The 21,896-nt window shown below is 30.8% G+C and overlaps 3 protein-coding genes across 4 annotated transcripts; 1 reads left to right on the forward strand and 2 right to left on the reverse strand.

The window, feature by feature from the left end:
- Nucleotides 1-1,723: 1,723 nt before the first annotated feature.
- On the reverse strand, nt 1,724-12,532 carry LOC130446690 (enhancer of mRNA-decapping protein 3). Its single transcript, XM_056783075.1, has 5 exons — nt 11,922-12,532; nt 11,614-11,809; nt 7,843-8,105; nt 4,795-5,094; nt 1,724-2,431 (listed from the first exon to the last, which is right to left on the reverse strand). Exons 1-5 carry the CDS (start codon nt 12,092-12,094, stop codon nt 1,957-1,959), a joined length of 1,407 nt encoding a protein of 468 aa, XP_056639053.1. The 5' UTR covers nt 12,095-12,532; the 3' UTR covers nt 1,724-1,956.
- Nucleotides 12,533-13,649: 1,117 nt separating this feature from the next.
- On the reverse strand, nt 13,650-14,830 carry LOC130446462 (39S ribosomal protein L54, mitochondrial). Its single transcript, XM_056782736.1, has 2 exons — nt 14,653-14,830; nt 13,650-14,563 (listed from the first exon to the last, which is right to left on the reverse strand). Exons 1-2 carry the CDS (start codon nt 14,753-14,755, stop codon nt 14,247-14,249), a joined length of 420 nt encoding a protein of 139 aa, XP_056638714.1. The 5' UTR covers nt 14,756-14,830; the 3' UTR covers nt 13,650-14,246.
- A 97-nt stretch (nt 14,831-14,927) lies between these two features.
- On the forward strand, nt 14,928-15,888 carry LOC130446463 (nuclear envelope phosphatase-regulatory subunit 1-like). 2 transcript variants are annotated; one of them, XM_056782737.1, is made up of 4 exons: nt 14,928-15,211; nt 15,259-15,342; nt 15,394-15,528; nt 15,677-15,888. In XM_056782737.1, the coding sequence occupies exons 1-4, from the start codon at nt 15,184-15,186 to the stop codon at nt 15,823-15,825; spliced, it is 396 nt and encodes a 131-aa protein (XP_056638715.1). In that variant the 5' UTR covers nt 14,928-15,183; the 3' UTR covers nt 15,826-15,888. The 2 variants fall into 2 exon arrangements, with proteins under 2 accessions (XP_056638715.1, XP_056638716.1); XM_056782738.1 differs by having other exon boundaries at nt 15,271-15,342.
- Nucleotides 15,889-21,896: the final 6,008 nt, after the last annotated feature.

The raw sequence follows: 21,896 nt of genomic DNA on the forward strand, positions 1-21,896 counted from the left end.
TTTTTATCACGGCACTGTTTCAACCACTGCAGAACGCATTCTTCGATGTCTTTGAATTCAGGTCCTTTAATTCTCTTTGAAGATGCTTTGTTTTCCGTATTTTTCATTATTGTAGACAGTGTGGTGGCTGGTATACCAAATTTTTTAAGAATATCACATTTCTTCTTGCAACTGGTGTTTACAGCCTCTATCATTTCAATTTTTTCTTCATAGGTTGTTTTTCGATTTGCCATCGCACAAAAAAATTAAAATCACTTTTAACACGTTAACTTTTAGACTAAAACTTACACCATATTAAAAACATTGACATTGACATCGTACTAGTCTGTGTGCAATATTGTAATTCTTCGGTATCGGTGACAAATTACAAATTATAAGTTTTTTTTACATACATAGTTTGTTTAGTTAGTATTTTTTTTTTGAAAAAACTTCTTCGACAATGGAAATATAGACAAAATCAAGGGGAATAAAAAAAATTATATATATCGAGGTTGCACTGTATGAATATGAAGATATTTTTTTACCAGAATGGTATATTTAGGGTGTTTCATATTAAGTGCGCACCATTGCTAATTTTTTTAATATTGTAGATACGAAGTCGGTTAAATTAGCAATGTAGCAGTATTTTTCACGCTCAAACTTTTCCAAACTATTCACAGAATATAAAAGCTCTTATATAGCATTAGTCTAAATCTAAAAATAACCAACTTATTCATCTCTCTAACAAGTTGGCTTTAGATATTTATTTTTTTAACAAGTTGGCTGAGATAAAACTCAAGTATAATCTAAATATTTTATTACAGTATAAAAAAACAAAAACAAACTAGATTAAATGTGCAAAAATATCGCCGTTTCCTTCAAGTATTCTTTAGGACACGTTGCGTAGCTTTTAAAACGGTTCTGCCGTCGATGGATGCTATACTGTGTCTTATAATATCTTGAAGTTCGATAAGAATCGTATATCTTCTTTTATAGACCTCGTTCTTGACATAACCCCAAAAGTAAAAATCTAGAGGATTATATCAGGAGATCTAGGGGGCCAACGTGTAGGACCATTTGTAGCAATCCACATATCTTCAAAAAGTCTTTCCAATAATATTCTTACTTCGTGTACCTGATGGGGAGGAGCTCCATCTTGTTGAAAATAAATTTGGTTACGTGCTTCTAAATAGAGATCATCCAAATATTCTTCCTCTGATAGGAATAAACAATACTTTGATTTTTCATGTGAAATGTGAGAATAAAGACTTATTCAATATTGATTCCAAAGAAGAATAACAAAATATTTTTGTTGCTTAACTGCTAGTAAGTATATTATGGTAACAGAGTTGTTATTGAATACCTACACATCCAAATTAACCGTAATTAATTTTTTTAAAATCTAGATTTATTGTCATGATTTTCTGCAACGGATTTTAAAATGACCCATTTAGTTAATTATAAATTTGTCTGTATTATTAATTTGTTATTCTTAATTTCTTTTTTCCTATCTTCTTTCCATAAAACTACTCCTATATATATTTTCTTATTCTATTTCTCAAATTAATCTTACATCCTGTTAGTGTACTGTTACCTTCATTATGCTGCCCTAGTCAAATTTAGATTTCATTGTTTCTAGACTATTCTAGCTTTTTTCGCTATACTGCGCTTATTCAATCATTTTTCCAAGTTCATTGTAATTTTTGTTTGTTCATCAGAAAGTTAAGGTAAGAGAAAAACATACTTTTTAAATTAATTTTTATTATAACAATGACAAAGTTCAATTCGATGAAATTCAAGTCAAATTTATAAAAATACAGTCAATCATATGAAAATCAATAATAATCATGATTCATTGGAAGAGTCGCTTACAGCAAACGTTTCTCTTATAAATATCTTGAAAAATTAATAAAAAAGCACTTTTCAAAATATATCTAGACTTTTTAACATTATACCAATAATTATGCTTAGTATGTTTTAATCTTCTTTTGGGTGTAAAGGTATTACAAATTTAGGTCCAAAAGGAGATTTATATTTTATCCCGACTTCGTTGAATATATCAACGGGGAAACCCAAATTACATAAATATAATTTTCCATTATTGGATGAATGTGGTAAGGGTAATACTGGTAGCAATGAGAATTTCGGAGTTATACCCGGAGTTCCAGTAGGAGGAGGATCCAATGCTAAAATGGGGGCCTTATTTTTGTTTACCCAATCAGACAGTAAGGGATAATGCTTGGGATTATCAGTATCTTCACAAAGTGCCACAATTATTAAATCCGAAACAGTTGGTAAATCAGATACGTTATTCAGTACTCTATTCTTTGTTAACATGTACAGGGAAATTTCTTTTTTCAATATTGCTGCATCCATGGATACTGTGAACACTATAGTCTCTACACCATGACTTGCTAGTTGTCTGGCAGTGTTTACTCCAATAGCTCCTTGTCTGGGAAAAATAAAATGTGATTAAATATAGAGGTAGTATGTTCTGAACTTTTTTAAAAATTTGTTTAATGTAAAGAGCAACAATAAAAAATTCTTTTTGTTTTTTGGCACTTGACACTTGAAAGGTCGAAACTAAACAAGAGCCAGTTAATAAGATCACAACTTTACATATCTAATCACATAAGTATTAAATTTAGAGCAGTCGTTGAAGCGGAAAATAGGGTCTTACCTCAGAATTTTTTTACTGTGAAGCGATTTGCATGAAATTTTGGAATTATCATCTTACCCTTAATTTCACAAGTGAAAATGATCTGAGCTCCGCCTATTATTTTTAACGGGTGTAAACAACCCTTTAATGGAAAAATTGACATTGAGCCATTTTATCGCTAGAAAACGTGTTTAATATTAAGGGGTGAAATTGTAAAGTGTTCTCTAACTTAATTATTTCAAGCACTACAAAACCCTATTTCATTAAAATGCATATAATGTATCTGCTCCCCGCTACGTGGCATTGAATACATCGATTAAATTTCAGACAAAATAAAAAACGGCTTTGATCTTTAAAATCTCGCTTAATAATGCACTTAGAACACTTTATAAAAAACCGATTTCTGCAGTTGTTTACTTTTTACAATTTTTTCTCCATAACATTTTTGTTAAAATGCATATTATTGGAGATATTGAAAAAACCGATGGAAAACGTGAAAAAATTCCGAATTTTCAATTGCCAATAACTTGAAAAGTATTGGGTTTTTTGAAAAACTTTATGGAACATTATTTTGAAAAAAAAATTTACACCACCGAGAAGAGGTGGCAACCCAGGGTGGGTGCGGAGTTCAGATCATTTTCTCTTTTGAAATTAAGGGTAAGATGAACCTAATTCCAAAATTTCATGCAAATCGGTTCACAGTAAAAAAATTCAGAGCAATAACGCTTCAATGACTGCACTAATTGTAGATATGAAATTTGGGCGCTCAGTAAAACTTAGGATTACCAAAACTTTTAGTGACAGTGTGAATAATTATGAACTATACATAATTACTATTAATAAAAGGCAGCAGCATAATATAATAATCACCCTTACATGGATAAGAAATATTAACAGTAAATAAAAATTTCCTTTTAATAATGCTGGCTCTGCTAGTGGGAATACATCAAATTTAGGATGGGGTGAAAGAATGAAGATACACTTTAATGCATTCAGACAATCCTGCGATAGGAAAACTTTTAATTTAGAGATTTATAAAATAATATGATGTTAGACAATTTACCAAAATATTACTTTCGGGAATTGTAAGACTGCAGAGCAGATTATCTTTAAGGCTTTTAAAATAGAAGTTGAAAACATAATCATTTATTAGAATTATGAGTTGTTGGATGAATATAGTTACAATATACAATGTGTGGCGGTCAATCCTATGAAATGGCCGTGAAAAATAAACGGATACATTTCATTATTATGATCTTATTGTGTATTAAAGAGCTTAGATAAAATGTGAGTGTAACTAATCAACGTTTAAATATAAGGCCAGTCAGTTGGCTTCCTTTCTAATTTTTGTTAATTCTTGCTAATTCTGAAATTGTCCATCACTTCATTAAGCATGCGCTGAAGAATTATCAGGATTTCCAGTCGGATCCTTTCCTTAAGTTCTTCAACTGTACGCGATTGTTCTTCGTACATTTTACTTTTCAGGAATCCTCACAAGAAAAAATCACATGGTGTGAGGTTGGGCGAATAGGGAGGCCAATCCAATTAACAATAATTATGCTCACAAGGGTTGTGTTGTTTGTGGTTACGTCTTGTTAGAATAAGGTTTCATCATTCACTGCTTTTTAACGAAGTTGAGGAATGTAGAATGACCTTAACATTTCCGAATACCCCTTTGCGTTCACCGTAACAAACCGCCTGCTTCCAAGAGCGGCACTCTGCCGTCGCGCCGACCTTCACAGGCTTCTTCCTACAGCAACCTTCACGCGTTCAACATTCTCAGGAGGTCGAACGGATCCCGTATTGCCACTTCCTTTGCTAGTTGTTTTACCGATATTTTCAAAATTTGTCATCCATAACCCGATTTAATAAAACGCTCATAAAACAAACGCTCGTTGTTTTGACCACTGTTACATGGTGACTGAAACTTTTTGAGGTGGGGAATAGAACGGCAACAATGACAACTCGCTCCGCTCACTTTCTACGTATCCACAGCCATATCAAAAATGTAGGATTGACTGCCGCACCATGTACAAGGACATCCTAAGAATCTAAGAATAGTAGAAAACATGGAATCAAGGTTATGTAATCCTGAGGATTACATCCTTGGATAATAAATACATATATACCGAGACAATAGGTGTAAAAAAACTTACTTATGAGGTCCGCATAACAAAACAACAGTGGGCCACTGATGTGTGTTACGTGGATTTAATCTATGTCCGCCGCCCAAAAGTTGTATAGATATTTCGCAAGCTGCCCTTCCTATCAAGTCTATCCTCTTTTCCCATGTAAGACCAACTCTTTCGGCAACTTCCCACAACCGTCTTCTTAATGCCCTGGATATACTGGGTATAATCAAACCATCATCAGTTACGTATTCACAAAAATCTTGTTTCGGTACTGTTATTTGTCTGTATGAAGCCGGACATGTCGTTATAACGTTTTCATCATGTCTGAAATATTTGATAAATAGAAATACTACGAATCATCTCTTGAGTTCTAACACCGCCCAAGTCAAAAATGACAACGATAATACATTTATTTTTTTGAAAATTTATAAACAGATCATCGATATCAATATTTTTGTATCAATTATCTAGAGATGCATCTTTCAATTCTCTGTCAAATGACATTTAAAAATAAAAATTTGACGACGTTTCGACTACTTTCAATCTTTATCAAAATATATAAATATAGTTTCAAGAACATCAAATTAAAATGTTGGGAATATTTTTTTAATATAAGCTCAAAACAATAATGAATGAAAAATACTAGTATTATTGTGAAAAAAACGTCGGCTCTCGATGTTTGAGAAATATGGAACATAGCGCTCCACTCTTTTTTCACAATAATACTAGAATTTTTCAATCATTATTGTTTTAAACCTATTTAAAAAAAATAGTTTGATTTGCTTTAAAAGCGTGTTTTTTAGTTTCTTTAAACTATATTTTCCACTTTTTAGTTCGGTTTAATGTCAAAAATAAATTTTTTTTCTAGTTATTTGTATTGCAAATCTCAAACAGAAGGTGCATGAATTGTTCTCGAACAACATAATAAAATTAAGGTGTTAAATTCTAAAGTAATACTGATGCAGGTAGTACATTAAATCTCAAACAGATAGCAGACAGTTATAAAATTTGTTTCGATGTAAATAGAAAACGCTTTAGCCCGCTCGACTAATGAACGCAATTAAAGTGGTGAGATATATTAACAGTAATAGCCTAATTGCTCACTTTGAGAGTTACAAACAAAAAATCTCTCAAAACCACATACAGGTAAGGCTAATAAAAGCATGTTAAATATAGCAATAAGTTCTAAGAATAATATATGAATATTCACAATTTTTAGGAAATTTGGTTTTCAATATTTTCACATTACATATTATATTCCAAATCATTTGTTTACATCATCTTAGAACTGTCAAAATGGTCTGGTGGGTTAAATATTAGAAATTTGTAAAATGTAAAAACTTTTCATCTAGTAATTAAATTTATCATAATACTACTCGGCTTCAGAAGTTCAGGTATTATTATCCCTGGTAAATAACAAGTGGAAACATCTATTTATTTAACTAGTGAAAAGTAGATTCAATTTCAAATGAGCAAAATCGTACAGAGTTGTTACATCCTTAGTCAAATTATTTTCTCCTTTGTATACAGTTAATTGAAATTCCTTTTATAATTGCATCTTTCCATCATAACTGAATATATAATATTTTTATTAATAAAGACTTATTCTATTGTTTAACATTCAAACAACAATTTTGTCATTTCTTTTAGTGACTATTTTCAAACACAAAGGTTATTATTAACAGGGACACACAGTAAACTGTGCTAGTCTACAGTATGTTCAGTTTTAGATTTATGTTAAAATCAGAATTATGTAGTTTTAACAGATTTATAGTAAAATGATTTTATTATGCAGTTTTATAAAAAATAAAAGAGGTTCATGAAGAAATTCGCTTTTTTAAAAATATTTCCTGCATCACTTGTGATGAGATATAAATAGAAAAGTGCAAATTTGCAGGTAATATAGGGGAATGTGATAGGGTTTGTTTTTTTTTGGTCGCTTCAGACAAACGATAAATAAAAACCATGAAGATTTCAGTTTTTTCAAGTTTCTACAAAAACCGTTAACTTGAGATATATGAATTTACTAACGAAGTCCCCTTATTTTAAAGCGTAGACAATGGTAACGAGAAGTTTTCGAAGTTTTTATATAGCGAAATTCGCCACCATTGCCTGAACACCCGATATAAATTTTTGTCAAGGTTTTCACAGATTTTGAAAGCTGTAAGTGTTATTTGTCCAAATCCCAAAAATATTAGACCCGACTCACTTAAACTTAGAAATATAATTTTTTTGGTGGAGGGCTGCATGTGTACAAAAATTTCGAAAATGTGAAATAATTAAAAAATGGTGGGTTAAAGGCATACAATGTCTTATATAAAGTTATACTGAAATTTCGCGTAGATTCCAGAAATTTAATGAAAACCATAGCATTCCGTTTAAAATAACGGAGTTTGGTCCACTTCCGGTATAACCGGAAGTTTCAGAAAAGAATTATTTTAGCTGTAACGAGCATTTCTGAAAACACATGCAAGCGAATTTTCAAAGCACTAGTCGCAGTACTTTCCCATATACATATCGATTCAGCTCGTCGTGACGTACTTTTTTAGATAATTATATTCAATAAAAATTAGTAGTATTTGATTAATTTTGAAAATTTAAAACATCCATACTTTTTTTAATAAAAACTTCTATGTATTAGGAGTAAACAATCTTTCGGATTTAGGAATTCTCCCAAGTTCATATAGAGAAAGTATCAAAAATCTATTGAAATCTCCCATGTAATATTAATTCACGAAAATCCACAGGGCTGTTGTAACACGAAAAAATATTAGTAGTAGTTAATGAATAGTGTACTATTTGTGCACTGAGAGAATTCAAAGTTTGCATTATTGATATAATCATGAGATAGATTGAGGTCTCTATTTGTGAGCTGTGTTTGGTCCACTTAGGAACTATTGCACGTAAACGAGACATAATTCAGTTTGTTTTATGCAATTCTCTTTCATAAAATGCTTAATTTATAATCAACATGTAAAGGTAAAAATAATATTATTAGTTTTCTCGAAGAAGTAGGTATATTTGATTGAGAAACTTACTTACTTTGCTAAAGTTATAAATACAAATACATACCTATATTTTGTAGGCTTTCTATTATAAAGATGTTTCACAACATCTGGTTTATGAGCATTAATTTCCTCCCAAATAGCTTGTTTATTGAAAAGGGCTAAATTTTTCTCAAAATCAAAATCTTTACTGATATTGCTCTGTTCCATTGACATACCAAAACATTCTTCATCTTTCCAACCTTTCATCCATTTTCTATTGATTTTTTCTTTTTTGTTTGGGGTATTATTTTTAAAAGAATTGTTTGTTGGTTCATTTGATGGCTTTACCTGCAAGTAAAAATGTATTTTAGTCAGGAGAAAACCATTTCAAATATTGCACCCAAGAATTTCTCATATGTATACAATTCTCCAAAAAATATCACAAGTCAGTTGATAGTTTAGAACAATGCATTGGGAATCTTATTAACGGATTGAGGAAGATCTTAAGCTATGGGAATCTAAGAAGCTATCATATCAAAATTCTCAGACTGAGTGGGGATGATACTGCAGCTAACTAGAGGGGGACAGTAGAGGAACTAGAAAGCCTAACCACAGAGCAAGTGGAAGCCGGTTATCACAGATCAAGACATACAGGTTTGAAGATCTGTACTGTTGATTCTTGAATAGAAGGGAAAACTACAATACATATTTTTTGCAACTGTGAAGCTCTTGGAAGAGCTAGTAGAAGAGCCTTGCTTCAACACCAAACACCCTTGAAGAACTCTCCGCCTCTGGAGAGCCTTTATAAAATAGAATGAGTGCGTTCAAGGAGATTGCATACATATGACCCTGGCAATTACGACTGATAAGACCTCCCAATTATGATAGTCTCTTAAAATATAAAACTTTGAAACAAACGGTATTAAACCCGGCTTTTAATCCAATTATTACAGACTAAATCAGAGCTTATTACAAGTTCTAAAGATTTTAATACTGATGACTATTTCCTTCGAAAAATTTAAGCCAACCAAAAAGCTGTAATATTTTATGTTTACCTAGTAACGATCAAATTTCAGCGATAATACTGCACTAGTGCAAATTATCGATAATTTGCACTAGTGCCAAATTTTCGTCTAGGATTAATAAACATCATTTGGTTTTAATTATATATTTTAAGAAAAGGAACAATTATTGTTTATTTTAAATTAAATTTTTCTCAGGAAATAGTCTGCCAAAATGCCCTCTCGTGCATGTCAAATTGTCTCATAATTTCCTCTCGTGCGCATTCGCGCACTCGTAATTAAAATTAAATTATCGACAATTTGACATGCACTCGGGACATTAATATTGACAATTTTATTATAGACATTCCAACTATATTTATTTCTAGTAGTAATAAAAAATGATGTCTTGGAAACTTTACCATCAATTTCACAAAAAAATGTACCAAAAGAACATGGCGGGAAAAGCATGGTGTAGGAACCTGCAGCGATAATTTCAATTGCCACTTTTTTTGTACGATACTCCTACTTGTCAAATATTACTTAAAAATTATTTTTTTTAATTTGCTGAGAACAAAAAATCAAAAAGAATCTATTAATACATGTGTGTGAACTATTTTTTTATAATGATTAAAAAAAATATTTCAATAATTAAATTGTAAAAATCACTCTTTTTTTTCAAGTTTTCGACAGTGTTTTAGATTACAAACACATAAGATGAATTCCAACAATATGCATTTTATGGTACAATGCGTAAAAATCATCCTGAGTGGATTTTTAATGTGTCCAGACAGGATTATATATGAATATTATTATTTACGGTATATTTCATTGAGTAAATTGCTGACAATTTATACGTAAACATTTATATTAATTATTCAAATTAGCATAAAAAATTATTATCTATGTTTTGTGAAAATGGATTCTTTGAAATATCCCTAGTAGAGCAAGAGCCCACGACGGCCAGACCTTAGTTATTTTATAAAAGCTGAAAATTTCTCTGCATATGTCTCTAACACAGGTAAGAATGACCCCCCTACTATTAAGTTCCGATTGTGGTTACTTGGGCAGGTAAAAGGTAGTAAAGTTGTATAAAATAGTACCTAAAATTCTTAAAAGTATAAACTCAAATTTGTTAATATTTTCTTCGTTATAATTATACTTTCATTATAGTATGAAAGCTGAATTTTATTAACAGGGTGTTTCTATATTCAATCGATAAATGCTCTACCACAAAGAGGTTATGGGGCCTAGTTGCTGAGTTATAGAGTGTTCAATATTTTAAATCAAAATCAAAAATTTGCCATACATCAAGAACGCCTTTAAATTTTTTTCCCCAAAATGGTGACTTAAAAAACTCTGAAAAAATTTAACCAGTGGGGCGTTTCAGGGTTAGTTGTCACTTTTATCTCTCTATTTTTATGCCACTGGAGCAAATTCTTTTTTAATTTTGTTTTAAATTGCCTGATTATTATTAGTTGAAAATTTGATTACCCTTTATGGAGCTAAAATAAACAGTGTTGTAGAAATTTATCTCTAAAGAAATGTCCACAAGCACGTAAGTAATTTAAAAATTAATAAATTATTCATTTAATTTCAAATAATGATTAAGCGTAAGTAGTTCACAACAAATAAAATGAACAGATGCCCCATCGTGTTGAAACCACATGTATTGTCTAATATTTAACGATACATTCTCCAACAATTCATCCATTTCTTCCAGAAAACGCGTATAAATTGCTCCATTTAATTTATTTTTTATTGAGACCTCTTTGTGGTAGAGCATTTATCGATTGAATATAGAAACACCCTGTTAATAAAATTCAACTTTCATACTATAATGAAAGTATAATTATAATGAAGAAAATATTAATAAATTTGAGTTTATACTTTTAAGAATTTTAGGTACTATTTTATACAACTTTACTACCTTTTACCTGCCCAAGTAACCACAATCAGAACTTAATAGTAGGGGGGTCATTCTTACCTCAGTTGGATACATACACAGAGAAATTTTCAGCTTTTATAACGAAGGTCTGGCCGTCGTGGGCTCTTGGGCTATAGTGTACACAAGAATTTTTGGAAAACCTTAAACTCTATTCTAATTAAAATCAGATGCAACAGTGAAACTGATTTTAAAAAATCTAATAGTTATTAATATATAATGCAGTCCATATGAATGGAATAAATTCAATTTAGATGTTATAATGTACCAAAAGAGAAAAACCAGAAACAGATAGATTTTTATTTTTAAATTGACAATTTACAGTATGAAAAGATTATCCTCCTGCAGCACCTTTGAATTATAAGCACCCACTAGAAAATTTTAAATAAGAAAGGGAGTGGTGTGGCACGTTGTTGGAAAAATATTTCAGCCCTCTGTTCAGCAATAGAAAGTTTTTTTAAAATAACTGAGTAAAATTGTGATAATGTCTCTATCCCAAAGCTTTACATAGAATGAAAATAATAATGTCACGTAATATTTAGAATGTATTTTTTAATGTACTTAAATTAAATGTTCAAAATGAATACCATTCACTTCTTTACAATAAACGAGGCGATTTTAGAATTCTCGTATAGTTTATATGACCTCAGAGGTTATTTTGTTAATTTTTTCCATTATTTTATACTTCAAATGAGCAATATTAAAATTATTAGTTTATTAAAATATACTTTAGAAATAATCTATTATTTTGGTATCTGTTCTGCTAAACAGCAAGAAAAATATTATTGTATATACATTCTAGAGATGTTTTATTGCGTCGAGGTCTTTCAGTTTTCAATAACTTTTTATTAATTTAGGATTAAGTTTGGAATAACCTATAAAATAACTTTAATTATAAAATAATACCAACCTCTATATCAATAGGTTTAGATTTATTATGTACTCCAGTACTTTCTGGGTTTTTATTAATTGTATTATGTGTTTCTGATGTACTCTGAGTCCTTGTAACCCTTTTAGCAATAGGTTTTGCTATAGTAATAATGCTAGGCTCCTCTAAATTGTCTTTTTGTTTGTCAATTAATTTTAAATCTAAGATACAATCAGCTCTAAAATTGAAAAAATGAGTAATTAAAAATAATTTTGAAAGTAAAACTACTAGCAGTAATTACTAGATAAACATTTTAAATAATATATCACAGATGTTAGTTTTATTTGTACCTGATTTTTATTTCATTTTGATCACAAGGAAATCCATTACAAAATACTTTAGTTAAAGTTATTGCCGATGCACTTGCTGAGATAATCTCTCCTTGAAAGGTTCCAATATCATCAGCACATTTAATTGAAACCAAATAGCCAACCCATTGCGCCATGTTTTTACATGACTCCATCAATCACTAAACGAGGAAACCGATTTTTATCTTATATTTTAATGGGTTGTGAATGATCAAATTTTTAATCATTTGAACATGAAGTTTTGAACTTATAAAAAACTAGTAATTTCAGTTGAGGTACAAAATTAACACCGGGTTCTTCTTCTTGTTTTTTCATTGATATAAAGTAAAACTTCTTTTATGTTTGTCACTCGCCATGAGGGAATCTAATGAACTGTCAAAATGAGTTGATGCCCATTTAAAAATGGCTGCCGCAGGGTAACCAAATGATTTTTCCCTAAGCTTTTGTGTGCGGAGTTATTTGTTGGTTTTTAGATCTCATTATTTTGATTATTTCAAAAAGTGCGAAATTTCCTCCTGGAAACGTGGATTTTTCGACTATGCAGTGTTATGCTTAGAGTAGGTAAGTGTAATCACAAATAACATGAAAGCAATGTCAAAGAACATGGAACAGATATTAATTGAATAGGTTTATGAAATACTGGGTCGTTGCAACGCGCTGCTACCAATTGAAAAATTATGTAACCCTCGTAATTTTGTTCTTCAATATGCTCAATCGATACCGCAGAAAATCAAAATAATAGTAGGAATATACTGAATTATGTTAAATACGAAAACCAATTCATACAAGGTGGAGCACAAAAACTAAGTGAAGAAGAATATCAATTTAATTCACGATCTTACATGTAAGACCGTGGCTTAATTTATTTCCTTGATCACTTAACTAAAATCAGTTTAGGATTTTTCGAAATTAATGATCAGATAGATCACCTATCCGTTTGGATCTTAATCTATAACAAGATTTTATTCACAGTTTTCGCCACAGAACATAACATCTTAGGGTATGTTCTGTGGTTATCGCGTTCAATTTTTGGAGTAAATTTCAAAACTTGATATACAATTTCATTTGATTATTACGTTTTTCATGCGTCAATTCTTCCATGAAATTTATTTAGTTGTATAATAATTAGAATTGAAGAGTTATCATTGATTTACCCTCTCAGGCTGATTTTACACTAAAGTTTTATGCCACTAAGCTGAAATGTCGAAAAATATTGAAACCCCAAGTCACAATAACTACCCAAGGACTCTTCCACAAGGAATAGCAAGGTCTACTTCCATTAAATACACACAATCCAATATTGCACAAATTACATCTTGGTAACATTCAGAAGAGCAATGGTCTTATTAAATTCAGTTAATGTTTCTTCAATCTTTTGAGTTGATATAGCAGTCCGAATTGATTGAGTCTGTTTCTCATTTTGTGCTTATAATAATTTTTGAAGAAGCACATTATTTATTATTATGTTGTTCAACATTTTACTATAAAGCAGTGTTCAAACCCAGACCAATTTGTCATGTTACATCATTTGGCAATGTTAAGTTGTTTCTCTCACAACGCCGACCTGGTGGCTACAAAGTAAGATAATTATGTACCCGTTATTTGGACTTCCCTGCTGCCCTCATTTGAAGATCTGTGTGTTAGACCGTGCTATAATGTAATGATTTCGTTAGGTAGAAAGGATCATATCAAATGACCATGACCTAATTACCTTGATCAGTTTTATTACAATAGTTTTTCATATGGTATTAAGTAACAGATTATTAATATATTACTGTCCTTTCAAAAACAATTCAACATGCTGATTGCCAACTATGAAATAACTCATAATTTCCCCGACCCTATTTTTTTTTGTATAATTCAACTGAGAAATAAAACTTCTTTAAAAAGTCCATTTTCTATATCTTTGAGTGATAAATTTGTATATAAATTAGTATTTTTCATGATTTAAAATAAGTGAATAAAATTGCATGGAAGTCATTGTCATTGTGTTAACCAGTAGATTCTATATCAACAAATCTTATTAAAAACTATTACTAGTTTGTTTTCTTCAAAAATTAAGCTCTATATTATTTGAAAGCATTTTGCTTTTAATCAATATTCAGCTTGTTTTAGTCCAAATAAATCATTAATAGTTTGAAAATCAGTAAGATAAAAATGTACATTACTTTATTTAAAAAATAAACAACAAGGCAATAAGATATTACTTGACACTATGATATTTTTCTATTTAACTTCATATATATGAATAGTGGACTTTCTTTGTTAAATTAAATGTAAACCCACAAAAATATCTATACATTTTATTTACAGTTTTTTGAATTTTGCCATTTGGTTATTTCTTCTCATACCCATTTTTCTTATTTTTCTCCAATACTCCTTTGAATCTGGATCCAATTCTTCTAATGTGGGGGGAGGGCCTAACCTTATGTTCCATAACCAATCTGGATACTCAGAATTTTCTTTTAAAATTACATCTTCTCCAGTTTTGTAAATATTAGTACCACAAACGTATGAAACCAATTTATTGGGATCTTCTTCAACTGGTAATAGTTTTTTCTCTGTGATAGGTCCCAATTTACTTAATTTCTTTTTCTTTAAGGTTCCTCCTATCATACTTATACCTTAAAAGTATAATTTATGAAAAAGTTATCATTTTTTATTTGTAATTAATCCATGAAATAGGGTGAATATTTGAGAAAAAGACACTTACTACCGGAATCTTTTTTTGCGTAACCATTTTTTGGAAAAGAAAGAGAAAATTTTGTTATTATGCATTTTCTGATATTTAATATACAATAAGCACTATAACTCATTTTAATGAACTTTTTTAAGCAAATTGATTCTCGGGTCTTCCACTTCTTCTTTTTTTATTAGAGCTGCGGATCATACTGAATACTTTGAAAGGTACATTGTACAAGGATGTACATTGAAAAAGTCAAAAAATAATATCCATTAATAAAATACGAAATAAAGAATAAACGGTGACTGATTTATCAAAAGAACTCATATAATTTCTATTCTATGGTTTTTAGTGGAAAGTATTACGAAAAATATAATACAGTTAAATGTTTTTTTCTCTCAGTGGGATTTTTATACAAGCTGTCATTTTTGTTGGCAGTATTTTCAAAAGTAAGGTTAAGTTTCATTGTAGATGTTTGATTTTGAGTATTTGAATCGATAATAAATGTAACATTTTAGAAAATAAAGTGACTATTGGACGAGTTCCAATTAAATCCGAAGAATGTCTTTAGAACAAACAGCATGTGAAGGTATTACCATTCTACTTAAAGAAACATTATGTTTACCTATAAAATAGATGTTGTTGCAGATTTGAAAGCTTTTGAAAGGCGTCTGACTGAAGTAATAGCTTGTTTACATCCTTCTACAACGAGATGGAGAAGTTAGTATTCTAAAAATTATGTCAAACTGTGTTTAATTGAATACTTTTTAGTTGTACTTCTTGGCGTTTCCCTGTGCGTTGCAACGGGGGCTAGTCAATGGATATTTGATCCAGAAACTCGGATAGTCTCTTTATCACAATCTTTAACTAATCATCCATTTTTCATTCTGTCTACAATAGTTTTAAGTAAGTTCAATAATGCTTAAAAACTTAATTATGCTACTTAAAATTTCAAATTCTGCATATTTTTTCAAATGTTATTCACTTCTATTATAGTAATTTTATTTAAAATCATTGTTTGAAGTAACCACATTAATAAATATTCTACTTTCAGTTGTGATATTGTTACTTGGAGTACATAAAAGAGTAATTGCAGCTTCAATAATCACCTCAAGGACACGAGAAGTTTTAGGAGATTTCAATATGTCTTGTGACGACAGTGGTAAACTAATTCTGAGACCTAGACCAACCAATATTACATGACAATTATGTTTATCTAGTAGCATTTTGTAAATACTTGTTCCAATAGAAAATTGTTTTCTTAAAGATTTTTATTGAGTAGTGTGGGTGAAATAGGAAGTTTTAAGCTATTATGTAATATGTACAATATTTATTTTTAAAGATTCATAAAATTAACAAATATATTCTGAGGAAATATAATATTGTAGGTAGTAGAGAGTGTTTTATGACTAGGAAACTCATTAAGTGTGATTAGTTCAATCTGATCCTCACTGTAACTCTTACTAAATAAAAGTTTAGCTCAATTTCATTTATTATCTTAAAAATAGTATATAAAATACTTGTTACAAAAATGAATAAATCCATTGTGAGGTTTAAACATCCTTGTTATTATAAAATGAAATAAACAATCTGATAATGAGACATAACTGCACCACTCATCAAAACACAATAAAATAGGAGGACCAGACGAAATAGTGAATGAATTAATAAAATATGGAGGAGATAAACTAAAGTACAAGATAGTTAAGATCATAGAAAGAGTATGGGAAACAGAAGCAATGCCAAGATTGATTATACCAATACTAAAAGGAGGAAATCCCAACATATGTAGTAATTATAGAGGTATTAGTTTGCTTAATACCGTATACAAAATACTAACAACTTTAATAAATGATAAACTGAAAAAATCTACAGTAGATGCCATACATACTATAAAGCAAGTGGTTGTAAAAAGCTATGAGCACAACATTAACATGCAAATGCTATTCATCGATTTTAAACAAGCATTTGACAGTCTGAAAAGGAGGAAGATTATAAAGGACATGGAAAAACTACAAGTAAGAAAAGAAATTTGTAGTACAGTCTTCGACTTCAACACCTTTCCGAGAAGCCAAAAAACAAATTACTCTCAAAGATACTTTGATGAATAATTAAAAATTGTTTGTAGTTTTAGTCCTAAATAAATGGAGTTAGATATATTGATTTCTGAAATGGTTTGTTTGCAAGATCTTCCTTTCAATTTCGTAGAATATATTGGATGTAGATAACTTATGGAGTTTATGGTGCAGAATTATCAGTTAGGACGCCACTGGATGGCAGTGGCGTCCTTACGCTCCAGTCCAGTGAAAAAAAGTCGCCCCAGTTGACTGGCCTCATGAGTAGGTTTCAGACTAGCCCAGTTCCCCCCAACACCGAAAATTCAACTGGCGTGACTCACTTGAATCATGTGAATGACAGGAGGCGTTCCAGTCCAGTTGGGCCTCCAGTTTCAGAGAGTGCACGTGCCTTTTGTTTCGTTTTGTGTTTCGCGATTAAAAGTTCGATATGCCACTGAAAAAGTGGGGCGATGATTTGAATGTGAAGTTTGTTGAAGGCTACAGAGAAAAAGAATGTTTGTGGAACAAGTTTGGTCTGTTGTACAAAAACAAACTCACTCGGCAAACGGCGCTCAAAATGAAGTGAAGTTGGACGATTTTGGCATTGCTGAAGTTAAAGCAAAATAAAATATCTTCGAAGTACCTACAACCTGGACAAGCAAAAAAAAACGAAATACTAAAAGGAAATTGTATAAAATTAAGTACTAACCTCATTCCGTAAAAGTTTTTCTCAAAATCGATTGGAGTGGACAAGGGCCATTTTGACTCTGCACGCCTCAATTAAGTCAATTAGTATAAGTTTAAAGTAGTATATAGGTGTACTTAATATTTGTATTGTACTTACTTTTATTTTATTTTATAACACTGTAGTGAGAGCTTCGCAAACTCTTTCAATAATTAAACATATGGAACTTTTTGAGATACGGTGCATATACATCAAGGATGAATAAAAATCCCCAGTTGCCAAAAATCTGAGTGGTACAGCTAGCTGATCAGCGGAGAAGTAGCATTTCTAAAATTTGTGTCTTTCCTTTTAATAAGTGGAGCTACTAATGATTATAAGTGTTCAAAATCTGATGTGCCCATTCTCACAAAATTTTTAAAACAACTACCATCTTCCAAAATAAGCTCATTCATTAATAGAGCATGCCCGCCTGCAGTTTCCCGATCACTTAAAAACTGCCTTTGCCACCACCTACGTTTTCTTTTTGATTTATTTTTTAAGGTATACTCGAACATACATAAAAATAAAATGTTTTCTTCTTCAGAAGAAAACATTTTTAAAAGTAAAATATAAACAGAGGAGTTTAAACACAATGCGCAAATGTGACAACTGATACACTGATACAAATCCCGATACACTCATACAAATCCCGGCACAAGTTCTGATACAAATCCCTATACTTGTCCTGTGATTATGCCAGATGTAAACGTAGCTTTTAGTTCAATTATTCGCCGAGATTCCTTCAGTATCATTAATTTTAAATTGTCTCCAAAACGTAATACATTTTATATTAATAGACCTGATTCATAGTTTAGCAAATAGAAATAATAAAAACAAATATAGTAGAAATAAAATTACTAAACTCACATTAGTGAAAAATGAAAATTGATGCAATATTTTATAGATTATCAGACTTGGTTTGGGCCCAAGGAAAATTTTTAATGAGACAATTTTATTTTTTCTTCTATATCAGTACGTTGCTTATGAATCCCGGCATATTGCCGCCTCTTCAAAATTGTCTTAAATATAACTTAAAATATTGTTATTTTCACCTAATAATTGAAAATTGGAATAAACTTATTGTTAATTAGACCCATCATAATACATGATCAAAAATATGGGCCGTTGCAGTGTCGACCTATTAAATTCCTAACGAATTATACTAAGAATGTATGTAGTATGTAGTAGGTAGATGAGATAACCGTGCTGACTTCGAACAAGTGAAGAATCAAAAATCATTTATAACAAGTCAATAAGGCCTCTAGGCAGCACCAGATTTAAATATAAGATCTAAAGACTCTTGGAAATCAAAATTGGATATGATTAAACGTTTCAAAAACCTTAAAATTGTGTGAATATGGCTTGAAATAAAAGGGTATATTAGCAATAATTTTACTATTTCTATTAATTACCATTCATTTTTGACCATATTCTATTCTGTTTCTGATTCTTTATGATCTGAAACATATCGATGTATAAGAAAAGTTGAGAACTTTTGCTAAAAATAAATAAACTTCTAAAAGAGTGACAACAAATTTTTCGTTCCATATTTCATTTTATGGAAATATTGTGGGTGTCTATTTTTTCCTTCATCAATTTATATCCAGATAAATATAGATACAAATATAACCTACGCGGTTATTATTCGAAGCGCCATTAGTGCATAAGATTTTGAAAATATTCTTCGTAATTAATAGATAACAATCAGGGAAAGCAAAAGTGATCAATAATTAATCCGATATTGAGTATAATCTCCATAAAAGATGTAACTCAAAACCTTATAAATAATGAATGAAATCACAAAGTGGTTATTACACGTCAGCTATGTTAATCTGCAAGAAGTTTAAAACTCGGTTTAACTGCCGCAGGTCCAAGGGTTTGAAACAGTAGCACTGTGTGTAAGTATGTATGTGCTTGTTTATTATAGATATGGATGTACAGTGGCGTCTACCAACCATTCTCTTTTAGGGAACAAATTGAAATTTACACAAAACCATTTATTAAAATTGAACAATATTGGTAAATTAATTTTTAAAATTATTTTATTCCATCAAGGGTGCCATTAAGCCAAATTAAATCTTTTCCCTTCTGTATTACTGCCAATCAAAATTAAATTAAAAATAAATGAATAAATACCAGCAACAAAAATTATACATCAACACGATTGTTATATTTCCATAGAAGATATAGTTTTAAAAATGTGTTAGCATTCATCTGATTTGGCTAACATTTGGTTGGTTATTAAACCGAAAGTAACTAGATTTCTCCTCAGAATTGCGACTTGTTTGTAATGGAAATTCGACCAAACTAATGAAATTTTAATTGTGAAAACTTACGTTAATCTATCAGCTGAACTCCGTAAGTCGAGCAAATACGCTTCGGTCGTATGTAAATATGTGTTGTATTTATCGCGTACCGACAATGAGAGAAATTGCTGCAATTCAATATGTGAATACAAGTATATCTGAATATCATCCACACTTTGCTCCTGATAATACTTCAGTCCAACTGGTTGATCTGTTTCTAAATTCAACATACGATTGGGTCTGGCTTTCCACATGTCTTGGTACATGGATCGATGTTGATACTTGTTCTTCGTTACCAGGTGTACTAATTGTCCTTCTTTAAGAACACGGATGCTTATATCTGTACATTGGTGATTCTAGAGCTGTCATAAATCCTTCAAATACCAGGTTAGATTATTTTCTTATAAGGTCTTCGCCATGATCTCCTCTAATGGCACTAGACAGTTTTGATGCTCTACTTTCGGTTATCCATTGGGATTCTTGCTTATACAGTAGATGATAGCTTTAAACCTCGTCTTGATTAGGTTCAGATCTTCCCAAGATTTCTGTGATTTTGGAGAAATACCCTTAACTCTCGTAATGTTACATAACTACACTTTTTCTCTCTCTCTTTGAAACAGCCTTACGATTTTTTGCACCGGATCTCGTAGTCGATAGATTTTTTCATAGTTGGGACATCCAAATTCCAAGACACAAAGAATTGATATTTAACACTAGGTCACTAAGTTTTGTGTTTGAAAATTCAATTAGTCTCATTTTTATTTTGCGGAATTTTCTAAATATATTGATTTTCCAAAAAAAATTCAAATAACCTTAAATATTTTCTAAGCCACGCGGAAATCAAATAGGTCGGTTTTATGAAAGTTACCTTTGTTTTTAGCACTAAATAAAAAAACGCAATAAAATATAGGGTGTTTCGTTTAAAATTCCAAAGTTGTTATAGATACTGAGGAATTGGGACACCTTGTTAATCCAAAAGTCAAAAATATAAAAATTCCTTTAAATATAAAGATCTTTGGTAATTTAAGTTTTTTGATAACTCTTACAGGCTTGAAGAACAATATATGGGCCACCTTATGATTGACACCCTATACATACCCTACCTACAATCCCAGCAACTGATATTTCTCATCCACCATAGCTATTACTAAGTTCACGATCTGGTTAAGCCTGTTTCCGTCACGCATGTCTTGGGATAGGCTAAACGGAGCATTTTCTGTTCTTGCAAGTTTTTAAGAAAAGTTTGGTCCATCATGTTGAAGTATTTTATCACGTTTTTGTCTGGTTCATGATCATATCGTATTACAAACTTAGTTTGAAGCTATTCTTTGAATGAAATCTAAGACATCTCTTTTAAGCGCGATAGTCAAGTTCATTGCCTTCTTATTAAACACTCTTTGATCTAGCGGCTGTTCTACATCATTTATCTAAGATGTCTTTTCTTAAATAAAACTGCTACTATTTATTATCTTGGGCTCTATTTTTGGCTACATTTAAATCGCTTACTTCTATTTTCTCCGCTGGTGTATCTTGTGTTTCTCGTCTTTGAATAAAAATGTTTCCAAATTCAAGCGGCCATCGTCCACAGCTACGTTCTGGTTTTTTACCAATTCACTCTTCTTCCAGGAAGTTTCCAACTCAAGTTTCTTTGAATCCGCTCTAAATTCTATAACTTTTGAGACAATCAGCCTCTTAGCCATTATGATGCACTTATTTATTTCTACTATCACACTGTGAAGCTAGTAAAAGGGGGCTAGAGCTAAATGGAGGGAAAACTAAGTATATGGAATTGAAAAGAAAAAAAATGGAGACAAACTTTTGATTATAGAGATAGGGAAATATATATTCGAGGGGGGTTAACAATTTGAAATAATTGGGAGTAACAGTTAACAACCATAATGATCGAAGAGATGAAATTACTCAAATGATCCAATCAGGCTACTGAGCATATCGTGAATTCCGGCTTCTAATGCTATGCAGAAAAATCAGCAGACGTACTAAAATGAAAATCTACAGAACAGCAATAAGTCCAACAGTAACCTATGGAGGAGAAACGATGAATCTAACAAAAGCTGATGAAGAATAATTTAACACCTTCAAAAGAAAAATGATAAGAAGAATATATGAACCAAAAAAGTTAAGTGACGGATAATATAGAATCCTTATGAACGATGAAATTAGAGAAAT

This window comes from Diorhabda sublineata, chromosome 7 (assembly GCF_026230105.1).
Source record: "Diorhabda sublineata isolate icDioSubl1.1 chromosome 7, icDioSubl1.1, whole genome shotgun sequence".
Classification (NCBI taxonomy): domain Eukaryota; kingdom Metazoa; phylum Arthropoda; class Insecta; order Coleoptera; family Chrysomelidae; genus Diorhabda; species Diorhabda sublineata.